The sequence below is a fragment of the Phalacrocorax carbo genome, chromosome 19 (genome assembly GCF_963921805.1).
Source record: "Phalacrocorax carbo chromosome 19, bPhaCar2.1, whole genome shotgun sequence".
NCBI lineage: Eukaryota > Metazoa > Chordata > Aves > Suliformes > Phalacrocoracidae > Phalacrocorax > Phalacrocorax carbo.
The window spans coordinates 5,580,776-5,604,596 of record NC_087531.1 but is presented as its reverse complement, the minus strand read 5'-3'; the positions used below and the strand labels follow the sequence as shown (position 1 = coordinate 5,604,596).

The 23,821-nt window shown below is 53.6% G+C and overlaps 1 protein-coding gene across 2 annotated transcripts in view; it reads left to right on the top strand.

Moving 5' to 3' along the window:
- FBN3 (fibrillin 3) overlaps nucleotides 1-23,304 on the top strand; it is a 124,099-nt gene extending 100,795 nt beyond the window's left edge. For both annotated transcript variants that reach the window (XM_064469811.1, XM_064469812.1), the window contains exons 35-65: nucleotides 204-326; nucleotides 749-871; nucleotides 1,566-1,727; nucleotides 2,866-2,934; nucleotides 3,239-3,364; nucleotides 3,680-3,805; nucleotides 4,309-4,458; nucleotides 5,041-5,112; nucleotides 6,208-6,333; nucleotides 6,796-6,921; nucleotides 7,492-7,617; nucleotides 7,856-7,972; nucleotides 8,202-8,330; nucleotides 8,969-9,088; nucleotides 9,450-9,575; nucleotides 9,662-9,814; nucleotides 10,268-10,333; nucleotides 10,595-10,720; nucleotides 10,963-11,082; nucleotides 11,547-11,669; nucleotides 11,959-12,090; nucleotides 13,267-13,392; nucleotides 13,618-13,824; nucleotides 14,089-14,214; nucleotides 15,389-15,511; nucleotides 16,206-16,322; nucleotides 16,578-16,706; nucleotides 17,313-17,432; nucleotides 17,940-18,171; nucleotides 19,707-19,875; nucleotides 20,667-23,304. In XM_064469811.1, the coding sequence (XP_064325881.1) occupies nucleotides 204-326; nucleotides 749-871; nucleotides 1,566-1,727; nucleotides 2,866-2,934; nucleotides 3,239-3,364; nucleotides 3,680-3,805; nucleotides 4,309-4,458; nucleotides 5,041-5,112; nucleotides 6,208-6,333; nucleotides 6,796-6,921; nucleotides 7,492-7,617; nucleotides 7,856-7,972; nucleotides 8,202-8,330; nucleotides 8,969-9,088; nucleotides 9,450-9,575; nucleotides 9,662-9,814; nucleotides 10,268-10,333; nucleotides 10,595-10,720; nucleotides 10,963-11,082; nucleotides 11,547-11,669; nucleotides 11,959-12,090; nucleotides 13,267-13,392; nucleotides 13,618-13,824; nucleotides 14,089-14,214; nucleotides 15,389-15,511; nucleotides 16,206-16,322; nucleotides 16,578-16,706; nucleotides 17,313-17,432; nucleotides 17,940-18,171; nucleotides 19,707-19,875; nucleotides 20,667-21,041 (4,265 nt within the window). In that variant the 3' untranslated portion in view covers nucleotides 21,042-23,304. The remainder of the gene's footprint in view (nucleotides 1-203; nucleotides 327-748; nucleotides 872-1,565; nucleotides 1,728-2,865; nucleotides 2,935-3,238; nucleotides 3,365-3,679; nucleotides 3,806-4,308; nucleotides 4,459-5,040; nucleotides 5,113-6,207; nucleotides 6,334-6,795; nucleotides 6,922-7,491; nucleotides 7,618-7,855; nucleotides 7,973-8,201; nucleotides 8,331-8,968; nucleotides 9,089-9,449; nucleotides 9,576-9,661; nucleotides 9,815-10,267; nucleotides 10,334-10,594; nucleotides 10,721-10,962; nucleotides 11,083-11,546; nucleotides 11,670-11,958; nucleotides 12,091-13,266; nucleotides 13,393-13,617; nucleotides 13,825-14,088; nucleotides 14,215-15,388; nucleotides 15,512-16,205; nucleotides 16,323-16,577; nucleotides 16,707-17,312; nucleotides 17,433-17,939; nucleotides 18,172-19,706; nucleotides 19,876-20,666) is intronic.
- The last annotated feature ends 517 nt before the right edge of the window (nucleotides 23,305-23,821 follow it).

Here is a 23,821-nt window from a genome sequence, read left to right as displayed (position 1 = left end):
AAAACAGGGGTGAGTGGAGAGGGCATACACACAGCGTGCCTGGTCCTGCACACCCAGGAGATGGTATCCCATGGCACTAGAACCATCCTGAGATGGGCTACCCACAGCTGGGTGGTGGCTCTGCTTTGAGATGGGAGCAGGAGAGGCCTGTCCTGGCTCTCGCCCTGCCAGATCCTGAGTACCCAGCTCTCCCTGTTTTGCAGACATTGATGAATGCACCTTCCAGAATATCTGTGTCTTTGGGACCTGCCAGAACCTGCCCGGGATGTTCCGCTGCGCCTGTGATGATGGCTATGAACTGGACAGGAGTGGAGGCAACTGCACAGGTATAGGACTTTCACAGGGCTGTTGGATGAGGATCACTGCTCTGTGATCTGCTGGTGTGAACTCGCCCCAACCAGTGGCACTAGCAGCCTAAAGCCAGCTAAGCGTCCCTGGGTGATGTGGTGATGTGTCTCTGCTCTTGGCAAGGCCTCAATGCTGCTGGGAGGTGGGCCTTCAGTGGATAGGAGGAAAAGCTCTGTATAGCTCTGCTCCTTTCTTCTGACTCTGGGAAGGGTGGTGTGAGATAGGGCAAGACAAGGTCTGTTTCTAGAAGGGCTTTGCCTACCATCCCATGAAGAGCCTTAGAAACACCATGGTCACAGGGATATACCCTGAACACACAGTGCAGAGCTTAGGGCTGGGGCTGTGGTTTCTGTGGCAGTCATCATCTTTCTTTTCAGTCTTCATCTTTTCATCTTTTCAGACATCAATGAATGTGCAGACCCTGTGAACTGTATCAATGGCCTGTGTGTCAACACCCCTGGCAGCTACCTGTGCAACTGTCCACAGGACTTTGAGCTGAACCCCACTGGTGTGGGCTGTGTGGGTGAGTGGGGACCTGTGTGGAGAGCATGCCTTCCATCCAAGACCTTGGTGGTCCTTGTTGATCCCACGTAGCTAGAGCTGGCCACTCCACGATCCAGACCACGATCTGCCCTGCTAAATACCTGGCTGTCCAAGATGGGCTTAACTTTGCAACACTAGAATACCTACCTCCTGTTAAGCATGGCCCAGCTTGTCTCACTGGTGTGGGTGCTCTCCTGGTTGAAGCAATGTTATTCCTTCAGCCTGAGCCATAGAGGCAGCAAAGCGCCAGTGCAAATTGACGCTGTAAGGAGGGAGAACTTGCCAGTGGAGATGGCACCAGTAACAGTGGCCTGGGCAGCTCTGGAGCTATTCTTAAGTGTTTGTTTCTTGAAAGGCCCTGGGTTACTGATAGCATTATTTGGGTCATGCTCCCTAGCTATCCTGAAGACAGGCCACCATGCCACGACCTCTGTATGATATAGTGTGGCTTTTAACAGACAAGCTGGGCACACTTTATTCTTGAAGGGTTCCAAAGTCATGAGCTGCAAGGACAGTCTGGATGTGATTTACTACAACACAGGTAGCTGACAGTGTGGACATCTGGGACAGGACTGGGGCTTTATCCCTCTCCCTGTTTCTGGAGGCAATAGTGCCATTCATTCCTCCTGTCTTTACTGGAGAGGCTTTGCTCACCCACTACTGTCTTTTTGCAGATACCCGTGTTGGGAACTGTTTCCTGGACACCCAGGATCGAGGAGATGGCGGGATCTCCTGCAGCGCAGAAATTGGAGTTGGGGTCACTCGGGCATCCTGCTGCTGCTCGCTGGGTCGTGCATGGGGAAACCCCTGCGAGCTTTGTCCTCCAGCCAACACAAGTGAGTTGGGAAAATGTCTGGGGTGAACTTGGGCATGAGCCGATGGGGAACATAGAGCAGAGAAGAGATATGGGGCCGCTTCCCTACAGCTTCTCAACTCAGGCTGGGGATCCTGGGTCCAGGATATGCTATCATCACGATAGAGCAAGGGAAGCTGAGGGAGAAGAAGGCAACCCTGTGTCATGGTTTCAGCTGGGATAGAGTTAATTTTCTTCACTCTAGCTGGTATAGTGCTGTGCTTTGAAATTAGCATGGAAAAAAACCTGTTGAGATAACACACAGATGTTTAGGCTGTTGCTGGGCAGCGCTTGTACTAGTCAAGGACATGTCTAGCCTCCCATGCTCTGCTGGGTGCACAAGAAGCCGGGAGGGGAGGGGGCACAGCTAAGAGAGCGGATTCAAACTGACCAAAGGGATATTCCATATCATGTAACGTCATGCCCAGTATGCTACCTGGGAGGGGCTGGCCGGGGGAGGGGGGGAGCAATCGCGGCTCGGGGACGGGCAGCGTCGGTCGGCGGGTGGTGAGCGGTTGTATCATTTGTGTTTCTGCGTTTTTTCCCTGTTTTCCCTTTCCTTCCTTTTCCCTTTTATTATATTAACATTACTGTCATTATTATCATAATCATTTATCATCATCATTCTATTGTAGTTATTAAACTGTGCTTATCTCAACCCACAAGTTCTTTTGCTCATCCGATTCTCTTCCCCATCCCACAGGGGTGGGGGGGGGTGAGCGAGCGGCTGCGTGGTGTTCAGTTGCCAGCTGAGGCTGAACCACGACACCCTGTTGTGTTAGTGCAGGGCTAGACAGATAGACCAGGGCAGGGGAGGGGTGAAGTGGGGTGGGGGAGACAAGGCTGGTTGTGCCTGGGGGATCCAGGTTGGGATCCTTCATTCCTAATCAAGTGGGCTGGGGGAGGGCAGTGGATGTGGAATAACCCCTTTCAAGAGTGGGAAGGCAGGGACAGGGCAGCTAGGTTGGCTTGGCATGTGATGGGAGTCAGGCTGCTCTATCTGGACCACTCTCACCATCCTCATGGCCTATTTCTCCTGGGTTTCTCCCGGTTCTCCCTACCCTTCCTGTTTTATGGGAGCCCGCTCAGCTCAGGATCCCCCTGACTGACTTTTTCTGCAGCCGAGTACAAGACCTTGTGCCCTGGAGGAGAAGGTTTCCGGCCCAACCCCATCACTGTCATCCTGGAAGGTAAGTTGACCCAGCCCCCATGCCCTCTCACCAGGGGCTTGGGTGCTGGGGGACCCCAGCCCCATATGGGCACTCTCTGCCATGGCACTGGTCTGGCTGGGTGCCCACCGAGCCTCTGACCACCGACTGATAAACAGCAAGTGTGTGCTCTCCTTGGATGTGCTCCAGCCACCTGGCCAAGCCATTCGGGCACCAGCAGGGGCTGGAGGTGGTGAGATGAACCCGCCAGGGATCCTGGGGTGAAGGCACTGCCTGGGCTGGGCTGGCAGGCAGTGAACACCTCCCGGCTGCTCTTCCTCCTCAGATATCGACGAGTGCCAGGAGCTGCCGGGCCTCTGCCAGGGCGGCAACTGCGTGAACACTTTTGGCAGCTTCCAGTGTGAGTGCCCCCTTGGCTACTACCTCAATGAGGACACACGCATCTGTGAAGGTAGCTGCACCATGGTGCCTGTGCTTGTCTGTGTGCCTGGCGTGTATGGCACATGTGTGTGTGCATGCATGTGTGCATGCATGTGCAAGAGTTGTGTGTGTGTCTGGGCTGCCCTAGGAGTGGTTGGCAGAATCCCTTGCCCTTTCTCTTACAGGCTTCCCATCCTTACCACAAACCCCCTTCCCCAGTGCCAGGCCAGCCTGGCCCCTGTGTCAGGCCCATCCATACTTTGTGCCAAGCCTACCCCCGACCCCTTGTCAGGCCCTTCTCTACCTGTGCCCAGAGCTTTGACCTCCAATCTCCTTTATTTGGCAGATATTGATGAGTGCTCTGCTCACATTGGGATCTGCGGCCCTGGGACCTGCTACAACACCCTCGGCAACTACACCTGCGTGTGCCCCCCTGAGTACATGCAAGTCAACGGAGGAAATAACTGCATGGGTATGGTATGGTCCGAATCTGTGGGAAGGGGCCTGGCAGTGTCCTGCCTGTGCGCAACCCCTGAGCTGTGCTGTGGGCAGCACAGGGTGGGCAATGTGGCTGGGCAGATGGAGCAGAAGTGCTGGGAGCAGGGGCTGGGACTCGGGATGCCTGAGTTTACCAGTGCCTCACCACATCCCTGCCCCTATGCCACACACGTTGCCCATGCCGGAGGGGCTGATGCTTGCCCTGCAAGCAGTTATGGGGAGAGTGGCTGGCACGGGGCGGTGAGAGAATTAGCACAGCATTGCTGCTGCCTGCTATGGGGCAGGACCCAATGCTCTCAGTGGAGCAGGGCTTCAGCCCATCACTGCAGCCACTTTCCTGGGCTCCCCTGCATGTCACCTGCAGTCCCTGAACACCAGGACAGGACAGGGTGGCATGTCCCCAGCAATGGGTGCCCTGGGGCTGGCAGCACCCATTCCTGGGGCTGGCACAAGATGCTGTCTGGGCTACCTTTGCAGACATGAGGAAGAGCGTGTGCTATCGCAACTACAATGACACGTGTGAGAACGAACTCTCCTTCAACATGACCAAGAAGATGTGCTGCTGCTCCTACAACATTGGCAAGGCCTGGAACAAGCCATGCGAGCCCTGCCCTACACCAGCCAGCCGTAAGTCGACCTTTCTGGAAAGGCATCTTGATACCATGGCTGCCCCCTTGCTTTTATGGCAGTCCTGTGCACTTTGGGGTACAGACACTAACAAAATAGAGGAGGAGAAGGGAGAGTATCACGCCTGGCAGGCAGCGCCTGTGGGTAAGCGCCCTGGGGACATGCATTGCACTAGAAAGACACGGGACTGGGACAGTATCTGTGAGAGGAGATGATGTGTGGGCTGCCGTGGGCAGGCTGGCCGTGGGTGGCAGCGTTGCGGTGGGGAGTGCTGGCCATGCACTGCGTGGAGTAGTGAGTCTGTTCCTGCAGGTGAGGCGCACAGATATGCCTTTTATTCTGTGTGTACGTGCCCTGTAGTGCATGTGTGTGTAAGGCCTTTGCCTGGTGCCATACGTGTTCTTGGGGTTCCCCATGTGCTGGCCCCTGCGACTCCTGGCCGAGCACCATGCAGATCCCCTCCTGCCTATCAGAGCCCTGCTCCGCTCACTCCAGCCATCGATGGCCCTTGTCCCTCTTGTCCCTCGCTGCACCCCGCTCTGCCTGCCAGGCATGGCCATGACCTCAGTGTTCCCCTTCCAGCCGAGTACCAGATCCTGTGTGGGAACCAGGCCCCTGGGTTTATCATCGACATCCACACAGGAAAGCCGATCGGTGAGTAGAGCCCCCATGCCCTGCGGAGCCAGGTCTGCTCTCTGCCCCTCTGCTTTCTTCCCACAGTGCCTGTGAGCTTGTTCCCTTCCCCCCCCCCTTAGTAAATTAAGCCCTGAGTAGAGGAGAGGAAAAGAGGTGGCAGACATGGCTGCAAGCAGCTGGCCAAGCCTTCAAGCCTATGTCCTGAGTGGCTGGGCTGCTCAGACCTCCCCACATTTGCAGTTGTGCCTTGGTTTCTGTCCCACCTGGGGAGACAAGTGGCCAGTGACCACAGACAGTGGCCAGTGACCACAGACAGTGGCCAGTGGCCAGGTAGATCTAGACCCGTGATAGCTCTGGTGCTCACACTGTCAGCAGCACTGACCCTACAGCAGCAGGGCTGCACTGAGAGTCAAGGTTTCGGGTTTGTGTTTTGATAGATGGAAAGCCAGAGGAGCTGTTGAAAGATTTGTGGGCTGTCTACAGATGTTTTGCAGTCTTGAAGGATGGACTCGCTGGTAGTTTGTGAGACAAACAGATGAGTTTAATAATGGCTTCACCTGGCCTTGGCAGTGCCAGCCAGGGGCCTATAAGAGGGAGATGAGTTAATCATCTGCTCCCAGGAAGAAAGTGCAACAGAGGGTATCAGTGCAGGGCTGGAAGGGCTGGTGGTGGATTGTGCTGAGCACAGCAACAGAATCAGGGACCTGGGACCCATCTCAGTACTTCAGTGCCCCCTGGACTTCCCATTTGCAGCCTGGTCCCAGAGCCTGAGCAAGTGCCCATATTACTGCAGAGACGCACTTGGAGAAAACAAGGTGGATGTCCTGGGTAGGATCCATCCCAACATGTGCTGCTCAGGCTCTGCCAGAAATCCCATGGCTCCTACGACTTGGAGTCTCGTGTGGCTCTGTTGTGTACCCAGACCTCCGCAGAACGGCCCTAGCTTGGCAGGATCCAGTATCAATCCTCCAAGAGTTGCTCCACTGTTTGTTGGCGGCCCTTTCGTGCTAGTCTTCTTTTTAGAATGAACAAGGGCAGCAGTCTCCCAGCTATGGGGGTTGCTTTCCACCCTGCTGCCTTCCCAGGATGCTGAGAGATGTTGTCTGTGTGCAGATATTGATGAGTGCAGTGAGATCCCTGCTATCTGCACGAATGGTGTCTGCATCAACCAAATTGGCAGCTTCAGGTGCGAGTGTCCCATTGGATTCAGCTACAACAACATCCTGCTCATCTGCGAAGGTAACAGGGCTGCCAAGGGTGCCCAGGAGGGAGGGGGTTCTCAGCGTGGCACTAGCATCTCCCCACCTCATGGGGCACCAGGGCGAGGGCTGTCAAAAGACGTGGACAGAGTCTACATGTTCTCAGCCTTCTTGAAATCTTCATTTCCCACATCAGTGGTTGGACAAAAATTGCTGATTTTTATTCATGTTCCTGTCTGGTTTTCCTCTCCTCTGTTTCTTCAGGTGTTTTTTTACAAAAAGTTTGCAAATGTGAGTGTTTCAAAGTTTTGAGTTGTAACTAAAATTCATTATTTTATTGCAAAGCAATAGAAAAAAGGTGGAAAATTGACGCTGGTTGGAGCAAACAAAGGGTTACATTCAGTTGACTCCACTGAGCCACTCCAAACCTACCAGGATAACGGTGCCTGGTGAGCACATGGCACTCTGCAGAGTCAATGTTTGCATTGCTCTCCTCCCACAGACATTGATGAATGCAGCAGCGGGGAGAACCTCTGCCAGCGCAACGCCGACTGCATCAACATCCCGGGCAGTTACAGGTGCGAATGCTCAACTGGATACAAGCTGTCGCCTAGCGGAGCCTGTGTGGGTAAGATGGGAGCTCTTTGCTACCTATTCCAGAGACACGTGTGAGGTGCTGACACCCCTGCCTAGGCTCTTCAGATGGTTTTGCAGACCACCGTGTGTGGACCCAAGGAAGGACAGAATGAAGGACGTGCCAGTCCCATGCATGGGTTCCTTGTCTTTTGTCAAGCCTGGGGACTATGACCCGGATGTGCTGTGATTATGGTGTTCCTGTACTTTTGAAACAATTCCCAGGGACTGTGGGCTCCTGAGGGATGAGAAAAGGTCACTGAAGTGCAGCTTTAGTCTGGCAGCACAAGCCATTTTCTCCAATTAAATTTATTTTTGTGCAGTGCACAAAACCTTGTTGTTTAGGCAAATGTAAAATTTGGGCCAGAGAAAAATTTTGGGCAGTGCACAAATCTTGTTCTCTGTGAAGCCACCTCTCAGAAAACCAAAGCCCCATTCTGCTGTGTTGCTGCTCACAGACACAGCTTCCCACCAGCAGCCAGGGGTCTGCAGAAGGCCAGTGCCTCAGCTTTTCCCACTTGGTCCATCCCTTCTGCTCACTAGTGCCTACTTTCCTTTGTTTTAGGTCGCAACGAATGCCAGGAGATCCCCAATGTCTGCAGCCATGGGGACTGCGTTGATACCGAGGGCAGCTATGTCTGCATCTGCCACAATGGCTTCAAGGCCACGGGGGAGCAGACCATGTGCATGGGTCAGTGTGACTGCCACAGCCCTGCCACGTGCATCAGATATCAGGATGGACTTGAGCTCTCTCCAGCACCTGCTGGGTTGTGCCGAGGACAGCCAAGGGCCACTGTGTCCTCTTGATCCCAGGCTGTCCCTGCAAGCCACAGCAGTGTTATGCAGCTGCCTGGACCCTGTCTGCACACCCAAGACGGTGCCTGTCAGCTCACTCAGCCCCTGAATCAGCTGTGACCTTCTCTCTGCAGATATTGATGAGTGTGACCGGCAGCCCTGTGGAAATGGGACCTGCAAGAACACAGTTGGCTCCTACAACTGCCTCTGCTTCCCTGGCTTTGAGCTAACACACAATAATGACTGCATGGGTGAGTTGCATGAAATCCTGACCATGTGGATTGAGGTCAATGTGGCAACAGCTGTGTGGCATGGAGTGTCACACAGTGGCATGTAGGGGGTCAGCTCTGGGTGTCATCTGGCAGTGACCGTAGGGGTGGTTGTATGTGTTAGAGGTGTAGGGCTGGTCAAGGCGGCACACTGACGCTCATCGTGCTGTGCGTATCTCTTCCCGTTGTGCTTATCATCTCCCTCCCACAGACATTGATGAGTGTTCATCCCTGGTGGGGCAGGTGTGTCGAAATGGCCAGTGCATCAACAGCATCGGCTCCTTCCAGTGCCTGTGCCAGGAGGGGTATGACCGGACCCCTGATGGGAAGAACTGTGTAGGTGAGTGTCTGGGCAGCAGGCTGGCCCTTCTCAGTGGGCTGAGCTCTGTGTTGGCATGGCTGGCACTGTGCGGTGCTATGAGACGTGGTCCCCAAGCTGGTCCCATCAGAGGCAGCTGAGCAGTGGACTCTCCAGAACTGCTCACAAGGCCCCAAGACCTCTGGAGCCAAAGCCTGGTCATTTGGTTGCCCATGGAGAACTGGACTTGGCCCCCCTTCATCTCCCTTCCAGCAGTGCAGGGGACAGTCAAGCCAGTCCCCTTCCATGTGCTGAGACCTGCAGGCAGCAAGGAGAAATGCTGTGCTGTCCATGCCCCTAAAGCATGCAGAGTTGTACCAGGGATACCTTGGGAACTACCCTGCAGGCAGGGGCTGTGGGGGCAGAGAGGCATGTTGTGCTCTGGTTACCTGTGTCCACCACTCTGCCTCCTGCAGCACCAGGCCCTGCAGGGCTGAGTCCATGTTCCTAGGGTACACAAGGCAGAGCATCCTGGAAAATGTCTTATCTGCTTCCCTTGCACTTTTTGGGCAAAGCAGGGTATAGCTGCAGGTGGGGCCTGGGTGCAGCAAGGTTCCCTGCACCCAAGTCCTCCGAGCTGAGCACAGATACTATCACTGGTTATTTCCCCTCCTCTGCAGACATCAATGAGTGCGTGAGCCTGCCTGGGACCTGCTCCCCAGGCACCTGCCAGAACCTGGAGGGCTCCTTCCGCTGTATCTGCCCCCCTGGGTACGAGGTGCAGAACGACAACTGCATCGGTAATGTTGGCTCTCTACCTCCTTCATTTCCAGCACAGCGTATGGTCACCTTGGACTATTCCCAGAACAACCATATTGTCCCTGAGTGGGCTGGGGCATCACCACCCCCAAATATCTTCTTGAAAGCAGTTGGACACAGGGCAAGGCAAGGCCTGCTCCCATGACAGCGAAGGCTCGGTGGTTTTGCTGTGCCCTGACCTCTATATTGTCCCATTTGTCCTGAGGGTGGGTTAAGGGTTAGGGCCGGGGTGATGTCCTGCAGGCATCAGAGCTCCCCAGACATCACAACTTCAGCTGGTTTTAATGCAATGAGGAGTGACCTTTGGCTGCTCTTTAAGTAGTATGTCCCTGGTGCTCCCAGATATCAACGAGTGTGAAGAGGAGCCCAACATCTGCCTTTTCGGGACATGCACCAATACTCCTGGCAGCTTCCAGTGTGTTTGCCCCCCAGGCTTTGTTCTGTCTGATAACGGCCGACGGTGCTTTGGTGAGTGCAGCTCATCATGGTGAGGAGGGGACCATAACCATCCTGCATGTCTGCAATGACCTCTGCATTTCCCCATCCTCCTACAGATACTCGCCAGAGCTTCTGCTTCACTCGCTTTGACAACGGAAAGTGCTCTGTCCCCAAGGCCTTCAACACCACTAAGGCTCGGTGCTGCTGCAGCAAGATGCCAGGAGAAGGCTGGGGAGACCCCTGTGAGCTGTGCCCGCAGGAAGGAAACGGTAGGTGTGCTGGGACCGAGCTCCACGGGAGAGATGGCTGCTTGTGACTCCAACATGCACAGAGTGGGGAAGGTGTGCAGGTCAGGCAAGACAACCAGCAATGTAAGCCATCCAGCAAAGCAGGCACCTTCATCTGGAGAGTACTGCCTTGAAACCTAGGATCCCTTACTGGACTGCAGCATTCCCTGGGTCTTCAGCAACCACATTCAGGCTTATTTCTGCTTTGGATCTGCTCTCAGTGCTTTGCAGGACTTTAGATAAGGCAAAAGGCATCTCAGTGCCTCCAGATCCAAGGCAAGCACAGGTGTTCTCCAACCAGCCAGGGTTTTGCAGCCTCCCATGGGCAGTGAGTTGTCAAGCTCTCAGTCATGCTCTAGAAGCCTCCAAAGCACATTTCAGCTTCTGTGAGTAGAAGCACTTGTAAGCGTATCTCACTTTTCTGCTTTCTTTCAGTCGCCTTCCAGGAGCTGTGTCCATATGGCCATGGAGCCATCCCAGGCCCTGGTGACACCAGAGAAGGTAAGGTCTGATCTAAGGATGAGAAGAAATTTGTTTTGTGGGGGTAGTGGGTGCCTAGAAGCAACCAAACTTAGGCTACCTGGAGAGTAGGGTTGAATCCCCATAGCAGGAGGGGAGGGACGTAGGACTGGGTGCTCTCCCAAGGTTATGGTCTCTGACTGCTCACCAAAGGTTCAGCCCCCAGCTCTGGAGAGGGAGTATCTGGATATGTTTCTGGTTACGTGCTCATGTGAGGTTTCATTACCTTGGTTACCCTTCTAGATGTTAACGAATGCTCAGAGAACCTGGGTGTCTGCATAAATGGAGCCTGCATTAACACTGATGGGTCCTTCCGCTGTGAATGCCCCTTCGGGTACAACCTGGACTACACAGGAGTCAACTGCGTGGGTAAGGGTCTGCATGGGGAGCACCTGCTCCCTCTTGCTTTTATCCTCCTTACATCAGAGGCTATGAGCATGTGCGTGCGTGTGTGTATGTGGGGAGAGAAGGAACTTGCTTCTCCCCTGCTCCTTTGCTTTTTACCCCGGCTCCTGGCTTTGCTGGGCTTGTTTGAATGCTCTGGCTGCAAGAAGACACCAGGCTGCATCTTTCCTAACTCATCCACCTACCATGGTCCTGGCTTCCTCCAGATACCGATGAGTGCTCCATTGGCAACCCTTGTGGGAACGGCACCTGCACCAACGTGGTGGGAGGCTTCGAGTGCGCCTGTGATGAGGGCTTTGAGCCAGGTCCCATGATGACATGCGAAGGTAATGCTGCTGTTGGGCAACCCCTTTACCCCCATTGCATACTGGGCCATGTGTGTGACCCCTCTGGGTCGCTGCCTGGGTGAGCAGCAGTCAGGTCAGCCTCCAACAGACAGTGCAGAAAAGCTGGCTGGGGCTCATCTCCACATGAGTGTGTACATCAGCGCTGGTCCCCTTCAGCTTCCTCTGAGGCTGGAGCCCAGGAGGAGGTCTGGAGACCTGCCTAAATGCAGGAGCTGCCTCACCAAAGAGCCAGGACCCTGTCCCCATCAAAGCTGCTGGGACACCAGGTGTCTGTCCCTCTGCAGCTGAAGACCATGACAGGAAACCTTGGTGGAATGAAGTTCTCATGAGATGAATGCATGGGGAGGGGAGACGTCTGTCCTGGGGAGGTCCACCCCTGTTACTGCCCAGCTGACTCTGCTGAGAGCACGGAGTCGAGCTCTCTCTTCTCTCCTGCCTCCCAGATATCAACGAATGCTCACTGAATCCCCTGCTCTGTGCCTTCCGCTGCATCAACACCTTTGGCTCCTATGAGTGCACCTGCCCATCTGGATACACCCTCCGAGAAGACGGAAGAATGTGCAGAGGTAAAATCCCCTTCTGCACCCATCAGGGGAGCTCCCACACTCCCCCCACCCCCCTCTGCACTGAGCCAGCCAGTGGTGCTGCACAGAGAGAAGGCAATACTTCTGAGCTGGCATCTCTGGGCTTGTGCTCACTCTCACCTGCCTTGGTGTCTATGCTGTGTGCCAGCCAGCATGGACCAAGGCTGGGACTGGTGGAGCAGTGCAGATGTGAGTGCTCAGTTCCTAGTTGCCCCCACAGTGCTGCAGATCTGGCAGGTTGAACATGGTCTCATGAGGTTCTCGGTTGCAGATCTGGATGAGTGCACAGAGGGACTGCACGACTGCGAGTCTCGAGGGATGTTGTGCAAGAATCTCATTGGCACCTTCATGTGCATCTGCCCACCAGGAATGCAACGCAGGCCTGATGGAGAGGGCTGCACAGGTACCAAGGACAAGCCTGGGAAGGATTCCCAGTGGGGCTGGAGGCCATCCTTTTCCATGCATTGTCCATGTAGCTTTATTTTATGTCCTTTCAAGCAGCTTCACCCCAGGGTTTCCCATGTGTCAGAACTCCCCGTATGTCCTACTAGATGCCCACACACACAAAACCCCGATCATCTCTGGACCCATGGGTCTACACAGTTCCAGCACAGGATGTCACAGCATTACATCATGTGTCTTTTCTGTTCAGTCTTTCCACGTCAGTATCAAGCTTCTTTGCACTGAGCTGCTTTTGGAAGGGCCAGCACTGGAGAGCACAGCAGGAATGCAGAGTGAGCCCAGCTCCACTCCTAGCCCAGCAGCTTGGCCGCTTGCAGGTGGAGAATGTGCAAACCAGGGAAGCGGGTACTCAGCCACTGTTGTGGCTTAGCTGCAGTCAGCAACCAAGCACCACACAGCCGCTCGCTCGCTCCCCCCTGGTGGGACGGGGGAGAGAATCAGAAGAGTAAAAGAGAGGAAACTCATGGTTTGAGATAAAGACAGTTCAATAGGTAAAGCAAAAGCTGCGCGCGGAAGCAAAGCAAAACAAGGAATTCATTCACCACTTCCCATGGGCAGGCAGGCGTTCAGCCATCTCCAGGAAAGCAGGGCTCCATCACGTGTAACGGTTACTTGGGAAGACAAATGCCATCACTCCAAACGTCCCCCCCTTCCTTCTTCTTCCCCAGCTTTATATACTGAGCATGACGTCATATGGTATGGAATATCCCTTTGGTCAGTTTGGGTCAGCTGTCCTGGCTGTGTCCCCTCGCAGCTTCTTGTGCACCTGGCAGAGCACGGGGAGCTGAAAAAGTCCTTGACCAGTGTAAGTGCTACTTAGCAACAACTAAAACATCTCCACATTATCACCACTGTTTCCAGCAAAAATCCAAAACATAGCCCCATACTAGCTACTATGAAGAAATTTAACTCTATCCCAGCTGAAACCAGGACATCCACCCTTCTTTGGGAGAGGTCCAGGGCAGGTGGATGTGTTTCTCAGCTGCCTAAGGATGTGGAAGTGGTCCTCAAGGACTATGTGAGGGCGTTTCAAACTGAGTGGTAGCGTGAGGACTCATGGAAAGCTGAAATTTGTCCGATGCCTCACCACAGCTCTTCGTGATTCCTTCCTTCCTAGATGAGAACGAGTGTCGTACCAAACCTGGAATCTGCCCCAACGGCCGCTGCATCAACACAGTGGGAAGTTACCGCTGTGACTGCAATGAAGGTTTTGAAGTCAGCCCCTCTGGCACAGAGTGTATTGGTAATTACCAAGTCCCTGTGGGTCTTGAGCAGCCTCTTTTTAGTAGCAGATGATGCTTTTCAGGTGTTTCAGGGTTTCTGAGTGGAAAGGTTGTTGGGGCAGCACCTTTACCTTTAGCATTATCCTCCATGCTGGAACTGGCATAGGCTGGACAGGCTGCTCGGTTATCCCCGGTGCTGACACCAACTCAGATCCTGACCTTGTATCCCTACTCTCTCTGTCCAGACACCCGCCAGGGATTCTGCTTCACTGAAGTACTGCAAACCATGTGCCAGATGTCCTCCACCAACCGCAACCTGGTCACCAAATCTGAGTGCTGCTGCAACAGTGGGCGCAGCTGGGGCCCCCAGTGTGAGCTCTGCCCCCTTCCTGGAACAGCCCAGTACAAGAAAATGTGTCCTCATGGGCCAGGATACTCTACTGATGGCAGAGGTGAGCTGGGGCCCAAATCACCTTCAATGCAAAGGGGAGAAAGCAGAGATGTGGGTACAGGCAGAATTCCCCTGGGAACTGGCTGGAACAGACCTACACAGTGCCTGGAGCAGACAAGATGCCTCTGCAACATTATTTTACAACTCCCTGAATGAAGTCTCTGGCTCCCAGGGAGAGTCTGAGCTGCCCTGGCACAGTGCTGGCACAGGAGCATGGGGACAGAGGCAGCATTGGCACCAACAGGTCCTTTTCTCCCTCCTGCAGACATCGACGAGTGCAAGGTACTGCCCAACCTCTGCAAGAACGGCCAGTGCATCAACAGCATCGGCTCCTTCCGCTGTCACTGCAGGCTGGGCTACACTGCAGATATCACAGGCACAGCCTGTGTGGGTGAGTCAGGAGAAGGAAACCCATGTCTCTGGACATCCCTTGGCCTTGGCAGGCTTCCACCCCTACTTTGCAGCATGCAAAGAGAGGGTCCTGTAACCCCCACCTGGGACCTGCCCGTGCCTCTGGCCATACTGTCCTGCATGTCCGTAGCAGGGCTCTGGACACTTTGCCCTATTGCATGGTCTACTATACATCAAAGTCACCACTCCATGTTGTTTAATTCCTTAAAAACAAGGCTCTTTGTCTTCTCCATCTGACCCCAGCAGTCACAGGGACTGGCAGGGAGTGTGATCCAGGGATGAAAGTCTGTGCACAGCCAAACCTTTCGTTGGCAGGACAGCTGGTTCTAGCCAGCCTGAGTGCCACATTGGGGGTCCAGATGTTGACATAAAAGGCACCCCTAGAATCACAGCTGCAGGCATCTGGGGAAGCACTGAAGGAGTTGAGGTTGTGCTGTACTTCCAGTACTGAAATGGTGTTCAGGACCACACCAGCAGCTGTGTGTCCTAGACACAGAGTTGAAAAGAGGCCTTGGCTCCCAGAAGCCAAGCTCTGTGCCTAGGAGTAGAGCAGATATGACCTTGAGCACCAGGACAAGATTCCTCTCTAAACATCCTTGCCCTTTCTCCAGCTTTGTATCCTCCAGCCTGGCTCAAAGTTATTTGCTTTGTCAGAGCCATGGCTGCTACTCCCTGCTGGGCAGCAGTGTCAAAGCTCCAGAAGTACAAGGCTGACCCCTCCCTGATGTTTCCAGTTACTCAGGAGGAGCATCTACCCATCTCTTCAGCTAGGAAGGGTCTGGGAAAAATGTCACTCAGATCCACCAGGTCACACAACATCCCATATTGTGGGGTGTCCCATACATATGGAGGTGATTCAGCTCTTTTCCTGCAGGAGATCTAGATTCATTGTGCTGGCTCAAACCAAGGTGCTCCCTCAAAGCCTCTGTCTCTGCTCACCTGCTTCCTGGAGAGTGGAAAAGATGCATTTATCTGGGGCAGGGAGTGCCAGGTTCCATAGGGCCATCTGACCACTTAGTTATTTGGACCCATGAAACCTAGGATCACCTTGTATTCAGGAGCCCCTTGGTAGAGTGCATGGTCCAACGGGTGGTGGGGACCCAGTCCAGCAGCACAACCTCCGAATACTGATGTGTCTTGTCTCTTGAGTCTAGATTTGGATGAGTGTAACCAGTCCCCTAAGCCATGTAACTTCATCTGCAAGAACACAGAAGGCAGCTACCAGTGCTCCTGCCCCCGAGGGTACATTCTGCAAGAAGATGGGAAGATCTGCAAAGGTATTCACCCAGGGGAAGGCAGCAGAGACCCTGCCTCATCTCTGGCAGCAGGGGGGGTGGCAAGAGCTGATTAACATGTGCCAGAACGGTCAAGTCTTTCTGTTCAGCCACAGAACAAGGCCAGACATGGAAAAAGGTGCCATGCTGGACCCTCGTGGACTGATGCATCAGGGTTTCATCTCTCTACAGACACTCTAGACCTGTCTCATTAGGAAAAAAAAATATTCCTTGCCCTTTCCTACAAACTGCACAGCATATCCCAAGCTGTCCTGAGCTCCTTGAACCAGCCTGTCTCCTACCAGTGGGTTGGGCACTGTCAGGGCTCCTCCTAGTACTGGCTTTGCCCACCTCTCATGGTGCTGATGGCTCTCACAAGCTGCAAGGAAAGTGTCTGAAGAGTCTGGGAGAGTCTGGGATTTATGGGTTACAGGAGAGGCAGAGAAAAAACCTCTGCATCTTCCAAATGTGTCTGTGTATGATCAGCAGTGGAGGTGGGAAGAGGCTCCCTGGACTTGTGATTCTCATGTAAGAATTTTGCACGTGCTGTTCCTGAGGCTGGTCCATGACAGGTCCTGGTCTGCCCAGGACCACTGTGTATCACCATGTACATGCAGGTGTCACAGACTCAGACCAGAAAGATACGATATCTCAGTAAGATAAACTGAGGCACATGTTCTTGTGCTTGTTGTTCTAGACTTGGATGAATGTTCCACCAAGCAGCACAACTGCCAGTTCCTCTGTGTGAACATTATCGGAGGATTCAACTGCAAATGCCCCCCAGGCTTCACTCAGCACCACTCATCCTGCATCGGTGAGTAGAGGCATTTGCTGCTCTGCTATATGGCACCAGCAAGGTCCCCATGGGTTAGCTTTAAGCCCAGGAGAGTCTTTTCACTCCCCCAGCTCTGGCTCTAGAGCACTGCCCGTCTCCAGTCAGCCTGGGGTTGTGCATCTGGCTTGTTTGCCTGCTACTCAGACTGGGCTGAGCTCCACGATGCAAGGTAGCTGTCTGCAAAGCTTCACGCCGTTGGGGATTGACTTACAAGCAGTCGCCATTGTTTTGCAGACAATAATGAGTGCACAGCTCAACCCTCTCTGTGTGGAGCCAAAGGACAGTGTCTGAACACGCCAGGCAGCTACAACTGCGAGTGTCAGAAAGGATTTTCCCTGGACAGCTCTGGTGTCAACTGTGAAGGTGGGTCTGTGTTTCTGGGCCTTTGACAGGCATGTGCTCCACTTGGAGGAGTTCCTAGTTCACTCACAGTCTCTAAGACAACTCAGTCCAGCCAAGAAGGGACTACTCCTGACTGCACACGGGAAGCTGTGGTGCAAAGGAGAGGTCGATGCCTGACCTGCCTGGAGAAACACTGGCTCCTGGACAAGTAGATGAAGGTCTTGGTGCTGCAACCATAGCAGCCAAAGGTGGGAAGGGAATGGGCCTGTATCTCATCATGGGAGATCTCATGCCGGCCAAAACCCACCACATGCTATGCTAAAGGAAAGCCTATGTATGTTCAGCACAGGAAGCCTGAAGCAGATGTGGTAACAGTCCAGGCCAGACTTAAGTCAAAAAACATGCAGGCAGGGGCCGCAAGGGGATGTAAGTGGACCTTGGGGCTGAGGGTGTTATTCAAGTCCAAGCTGCAGAGACATAATTAGTGAGAAGAACCGCCCACCCACATGAACCTCCTCAAGGACACTGGCTCCCAGGCATGTGCCATGTGCACATGGTCCCTTTGCACCCAGTGCTGCCTATAGGACAGGGAGAAGTCCCACCACCCTCTCTGTTACATTGCTGCAGATGTGGATGAGTGTGATGGAAACCATCGGTGCCAGCATGGCTGCCAGAACGTGCTCGGAGGCTACCGTTGTGGCTGTCCGCAGGGCTACGTGCAGCACTACCAGTGGAATCAGTGTGTGGGTGAGTGTGGGATGGGGGCTTTTGTATCCTGTAGCTGTGGGATGGGGGATAGAGGGTGGCTAAGCCCCGAGTCCCTCTCCAGCCACCCCTGGCTGTCTCTGACACTGGATTCTGGGTTCATCTCTGCAAACCCTGCACTGAGCTTTCTGCCCTGCCCCAGAGACAGACCGTGCCTGTGCCCAGAGATGGTGCCCCTGCCCTGACCTGCACTGTCCCAGGTTCTCTCTGTGACAGGGACCATCAGGAAGCTGCTCTGCAGAGTGCTGAGTTTCCAGTGCTCCTGATGTCAGCAGCTCCCTGTGTTGCAGGAGGATAAAAAAAAATAAGGCAGTCCTTCAGGGACCTGCATGGGATGAGGTCTCACAGGGCAGCCAGGAGAAGGGAGCCTGCTACCAGCTCAGCGATGGCCGTCGGCAGATTTCCTTGGCCATGCAGGGTGAGGAGCACTAGCAGCACAGGAACTCCCTTCCACTAGTTTCTGACTAGTTCTGCTGTCTTTGGGTGCAGATGAAAACGAGTGCTCCAGCCCCACTGCCTGCGGCTCTGCCTCCTGCTACAACACCCTGGGAAGTTTCAAGTGTGTCTGCCCATCTGGCTTTGATTTTGACCAAGCCTTTGGTGGGTGCCAGGATGTGGATGAATGCTCAGCAGGCAGCAGCCCCTGCAGTTACGGCTGTTCCAACACAGACGGTGGCTATCTTTGCGGCTGTCCTGGAGGCTACTTCCGAGCAGGACAAGGGTAAGAGAGTAACCAGCAGGTCTCTGCCAAGGGACCTGGTGCCTTTTTTTCCATCAGGCAGATGCCAGGCACACTTCTGAAGGCATGTAACACAGGAACATACCCACTCCTGCTTGCCCAGTGGCAGCACCAAGCCTAATTTGCACCTTTATGCCTAACTTTCCACACACACCAGGTCCCCACAGGGCTTACTACTCCTACAGAGCTGAGTACACATGCTCAGGCACCTTCACAAGTACTCCCAGTCTAGTACACAGACTGGCCTGGCCAGCCACACCTCACTTGAGGGTAATTGCAAATGTGGAAAGCAAACAGGAGAGAGCTCTGCCTCTGCTCCATTGTGTCACTTCTCTGAGAGTGAGGCTCCAGGGCTACCTCTCTGCTACAGGGACTTCTGAGACTTCTGTTTAAGCATCCCTGGTTAAAGCACATTTTAAAAGCATATCTAGAGTGACTGTCAGAGCCTAGGACTCACCCACTATGCCCCAGTTTGGCCAGCAAAAGTAGAAACTATTTCTCAACTCAGCTCATCTGATCTCCAGTCTGGTCCTTGGACAATTTCTGTAGCCTTAGATGCCTTTAGACTCATATGGACTCAGAGCCTGGGACTGCTTTCTAGCATGGACCCTAGCCACTAGGCAATTGCATTTCCTTCCCCAACTTCACTGTGTCTGTGAGAGATCAGCCTTGAGCACGCTGAATCCTCGAGTGCAGCTGTGTATCAGGTGCTGTCCAGTCCAGCCTGTGTCTCACATTGTCTCTGTGCGTGCCCTGTCCAGCCGCAGAAGCAGTACTCCCTGCAGGGTGCCTGAGTGCTCTCCACTGCCAGAGGAGAGAGATTTAACACTTCTGAGTCTCTTGAAAGAGGTTTCTGCTGCTTTCTCTAGGGTAGGTAGGTAGCCAGATACCAGGAAGTTGTGCCCCAACTCCACCACAATTTGTAGCGCAGACTGGCAGCTGAACACAGCTCCCTTGGGCCAGAGGTGCATGATGTGCTCTTTGCACTGCTGAATCTCACCCATGTATCTCTTCCTGTAGTCCCCACAGGCACCTCCATGTTCCTGGGGCTATGCAGGCTGCCATGTGCATGGTGCCCCCAGGCATGCTCCAGCACCCCGCTTCTCTCTGCCACCAACACAGTTTGAAAGAGCCCCAGGAGCCAGTGAGCTCCCTTTCCCACCCGAGTCCTCAGCTTCTCAGTGTTGGTCTGTTCCTCATCCATCACGAGATCCTCACGCTAACGCCCATCCCCTCTTCCATTTCACTAATCCAACAGTTAGTGCAACTGCTAGCACTGTAGCAGATGCTCTGCAGATCTATCTAGTCCAGGGTGCAGACAGGTTACACCTTTTGGCCACATCTAAGCAAGATGTGGCCTGATGTCCCTCAGGCATGTCCTGTACAAGCCATGTCCTACACTCAGGCATGATCCTCCATGTGTTTCTGGGTGCCGCATGGAGAACCTGTGAGGGCAATGGTAAGATTTCCTTCTTGAAGCATGACTCTGAGGTGGGTCTCTGCTCTTCTGCCACCAGACACTGTATTTCTGGCTTGGGTTTTGGGAAAGGTGCCTACCTTCCTGCCCCCCAAGAAGAGGATGAAGACAACCTGCTCTCCCCTGAAACCTGCTATGAGTGCAAGATAAATGGCTACCCCAAGAGGGGTCGGCAGCGACGCAGTGTCAATGGCACTGAGAAGCACCAGGTAAGAAATCTGTGACATCCTGGATGGGGTGGAGCAAGGCAAGAGCTGGGTCACTTGGGGGATAGCTGTCTGGAGTGGATCCCATGCAGTGTGCCCACTCCTGGCCATCGTGCATTCCAGACAGAGATGGCAGCTCACTTTGTACCTGCCCATGCTGGGCACTTGGGTGTTTGTGGATGCCACTGAGTGCAGAAGTCCCGCAGAAATGGGAAGTCTTTCACAATGCATTAGAGGAGGTCAGGACACTCTTAAGTGACACACACTTGTGTGTTTTGGCCACAAATGTCTGGAGATACATGCAACTAAGAAATAAAGCACACGTGTTTCCTTGCAAGGGGAGCTGACAGGGGAGCGGTTCCCATAGGGCCATAGAGGACTGTCAGCACTTACTGTCTGACTCCAGACTGGACCTGTCACTCTAAATTCAGGTTCTTCCTTGGGGGGAAGTTCTGGCCTCTGTCCAAGGCTCCCCCCAAAGTTCACAGGCCTGGGCAGGACAGATTGGACTGGGAGGTCATCATGGGCCCTTCAGGTCTTGGGAGGAAAATTCCTCTGAAGTTATTGGTTCTTTACCTGAAGATGAGGGCTGTGTACTGGATGGTTCTGTCTGAGCAACACAAACAGGGTACCAAGAAATGCTTGAAGGAAAGCAAGGACCATAGAAGTCAGTCACTTCTCAGAGCTGCTTTGGGGTGGCCCATGGGGCAGAACTCCTCTAAAACAAGTCCTCCTTCACCTGGCCATGAGCTTTTCTTGGTATCTGTAAGTAACATGCCTGGTTCCTTTTGAAGGATCACACTGTGAACTTGGCCAGCATAGATGTGGATGCTCCTCTGTCCATGATGCTGAACCTCTCTGACCTGGCTCACAAGGAGCACATCCTGGAGCTCCTGCCAGCTGTGGAGCCCCTGGAGAACCATGTGCGGTACCTCATCTCCCACGGGAATGAGGATGGCTACTTCCGCATCCACCAAAAAGAAGGGCTCAGCTACCTGCACCTCGGCCACAAGAAAATAGTGCCTGGCACCTACCTGCTGGAAATTGTGAGCGTGCCCCTGTACCGCAAGAGGGAACTGCAGAAACTAGAGGCCAAGAACCACCTCAACTACTTAGCAGGGGAGCTGGGCCAAGCACTGAGGATGAAGCTCCAGCTCCAGCTCTACTAACATCCATGAGATCCACCCACCCAACCGACAGTACAGTCCTTAGCCTTGCCATCCACACCTGGAAACAACTGCCTCTCCTCTCGCTGCACCCCCTTGCTGCCACCTCCCCCACTGCACTGAACAACTGATGGGAAATGGCCCTCTGGGCTCAGCACTCACCTTGGCCATGCAGGGATACTCCGCTTCATGGGGTGCTTGAGTCAAAACCAAGCCACACTGCATAAGAGCTCATGAAAGCTTTGCCAAAGGTTCAAACCTTGTTAGCAGGGTCTCCCTCCCTCTGCTCAGCTCCTGCCTTTAACCAAGATACTGTTAGTCTGAGCTGACAAGGGCAGTACCATGGGGAAGCTGCCTGTCCTTCATGGTCACAGGCCATAAATCGCCCCACAGCCCAGGAGCTGTGAGGGGGGCTGGGGGCAGCTTTGGAAGGAGCTGTGGCATGGTGTGGTATTAGTGCATTTCCCAACAGCTCTTGTTCCTCCTTCACTTCTGCATTGTCATGATGGTGCTGCAGAAACCATCCCCTACCTACCCTGGCTGTGCTCTGTCTCTCTGTCCTCTCCATGTTCTCTGGTCCTTTTGGGCTCCTCTGTCAAACAGAAAAGGTCACCTCTGAGTGAAGGGGCAGTTCAGGTTGCTAACCCCACATCACGAAGCAGCCAGGCCACAGGACCACAGGCTTCTGTAGGGAACCTAGGGTTTTCACACCGTGGTTTGCTAAACACGTGCACGCCCTCCAAAGATTGGAGCTGGAAGGGCTTTTCCAGAGCTCCAGCAAGTCCAGGGGTTAAGGCGTCCTTCTACAACTGAGGAGGAGCTCTGGGGAAAGGCAAATAATTGCATTGTTGAATGTGGTTGGACAAACTAAACTGGCAGAAAAATTGTCATGAATCTGGTAGAGAGCACCTGGATGCTTCCCATGCCAGAGGGGATGGAGGGCTTGGCAGGAGGTGTGTGGCATGCTGCAGGGGCAGATTTCCTGGCCACCACCGACCTGAGTGTTTGAAAATCCTGTGAAAAGTTTCCCACCAGCAGGAGCAAGATTGGGGATGGGGCCATGGTGGGGACACGATCTCTGCAGCATGGCAGGAAGAAAGAGGCAGGGACAGCCAGAGCTTCATTTTGCAAACAGTCCTTGACTCTGAGCCACCCCATCTGTGTGACTCCAGTGCTTATGGCCAGATCCCCCTGCAGTCAGGAGCACTTCTGAAAACAGGGGCTGCAAGTTGCTCCCCTCTGGTTGTCACATACATCTTGGTCAGTCCAAAGTGACAACCAAGACGGGCAGTCTCTGGTTAATGCAGACAAACAAAATGCACTAAAAAGAGTCTGGAAAATATTAATTAAGTGAATGGAGGTCTCCCTGCTGCCTCAAGTAGCCTGTCCAGATCATTCTGTCCAGGTGGGCTTTTCTTCCTCCCTCAAGAGTGTTCTTCACACAGCTGGTCTCTGCAATGCCATTTCCTAGTTTTGCATGAATCTCTTCTCAGTGCTGCATCAACCCTGTGCACCATCACAGGAAAGAAAGGTGCTAAATTCACTCTGGTGACACACAAGACTACCTTATCAACAAGTCCAAGGTGCTTTCAGCTTTCAGAAGCTGGTGCTGGTATCGAATCGTCAGTGTTAGTGCACTGTATCCATCCACCCTTTCATATTTATGTATAACCACCAAAGTTATGATTGCTTGTTGTTGTGAGGAGTGCATATTCCTGTAGCTTTTTTTTGGTACTTGGGGGGGGTGGGGGTTTATTTTTTTCCTGGTACGCTGCTGCCGCACAGGGTGGGGGAAGCGTATGTATACTGTATTTGGGCTAATGTCAAACTTGAAAACTCTTTTGCATAATGCAGCTCCAGACGCTGGATTTTGCAAGAGTTCCAGAGCTTGTGACAGGATGGGTGGCCTGATGTTTGGGGTTTTTTTAATTATTTTGTTTTGGTTTTCCAACAGGTCCTTTTTTTAAAAAAAAACACCACAAAAACACCAAAAAACTATTAATAATAATAAATTAGCAGAGATGGGTTTGTGTGTGTGTTGAGCCAAAAGCCTCAAATGAAAAAGCTCAATGTTTCCTTCATTCCTCTCTGGTGCGGTGTGTTGTTTTTTTCTTATTGACATTTCTTGCTGGTTGGTTTTTGGGGGTTTTTTGGGAAGTGTTGAAACCCAAATCCTGTGCCCCCTCATCCCACACAGAGAGGTGGCTCTTTGTGGAATTCCTTTTTGTATCGGAAGCAACAGCAACAATAAAATTATTTTGGGTTACATGGTTCTGTGTCTTCCTCCTCATCTGGGTGCAGCGGCGGCAGCACCGTGCCCATCTGCCAGGGCCGAGGTGCGGCGGGGAGGCCACGTTGGAGGCAGCCTGGGAGTGTGACAGGACCTGTCCTAGCTCCAACGCAGAGAGGGGCCAGGCTGGTTTCTTCTCTGTACTCCTCAGAGACGCAGTTTCACTCTTATAGCCTCACCCCAGTTCTCCCTCCGCTGCATTTCTCAGCACCCCTGGGGGCTTTGGGGTCCTTCCCAAAGCCTCAGAGCACAAGGCAGATGCAGCAGGAGGGACAGACACAGCAGCAAAGTCTCTCCTGATCCTTTGCTCTCTCCCAGCAAAGGGAGGGGAAGGAGAGTGATGCCAGAGGTGTGAGCTGGAGACCAGCTCGCTGAGCCCAGTGGAGGGGTGTCTGCACCACATCGTTGCTTCTGGGCTGAGGAGAGCTTACAGGGCGAAGGGGGACACAAAAAGGGCTGGCAGAGACGAGCCAAAGGGGATGCAGGAGAGTAA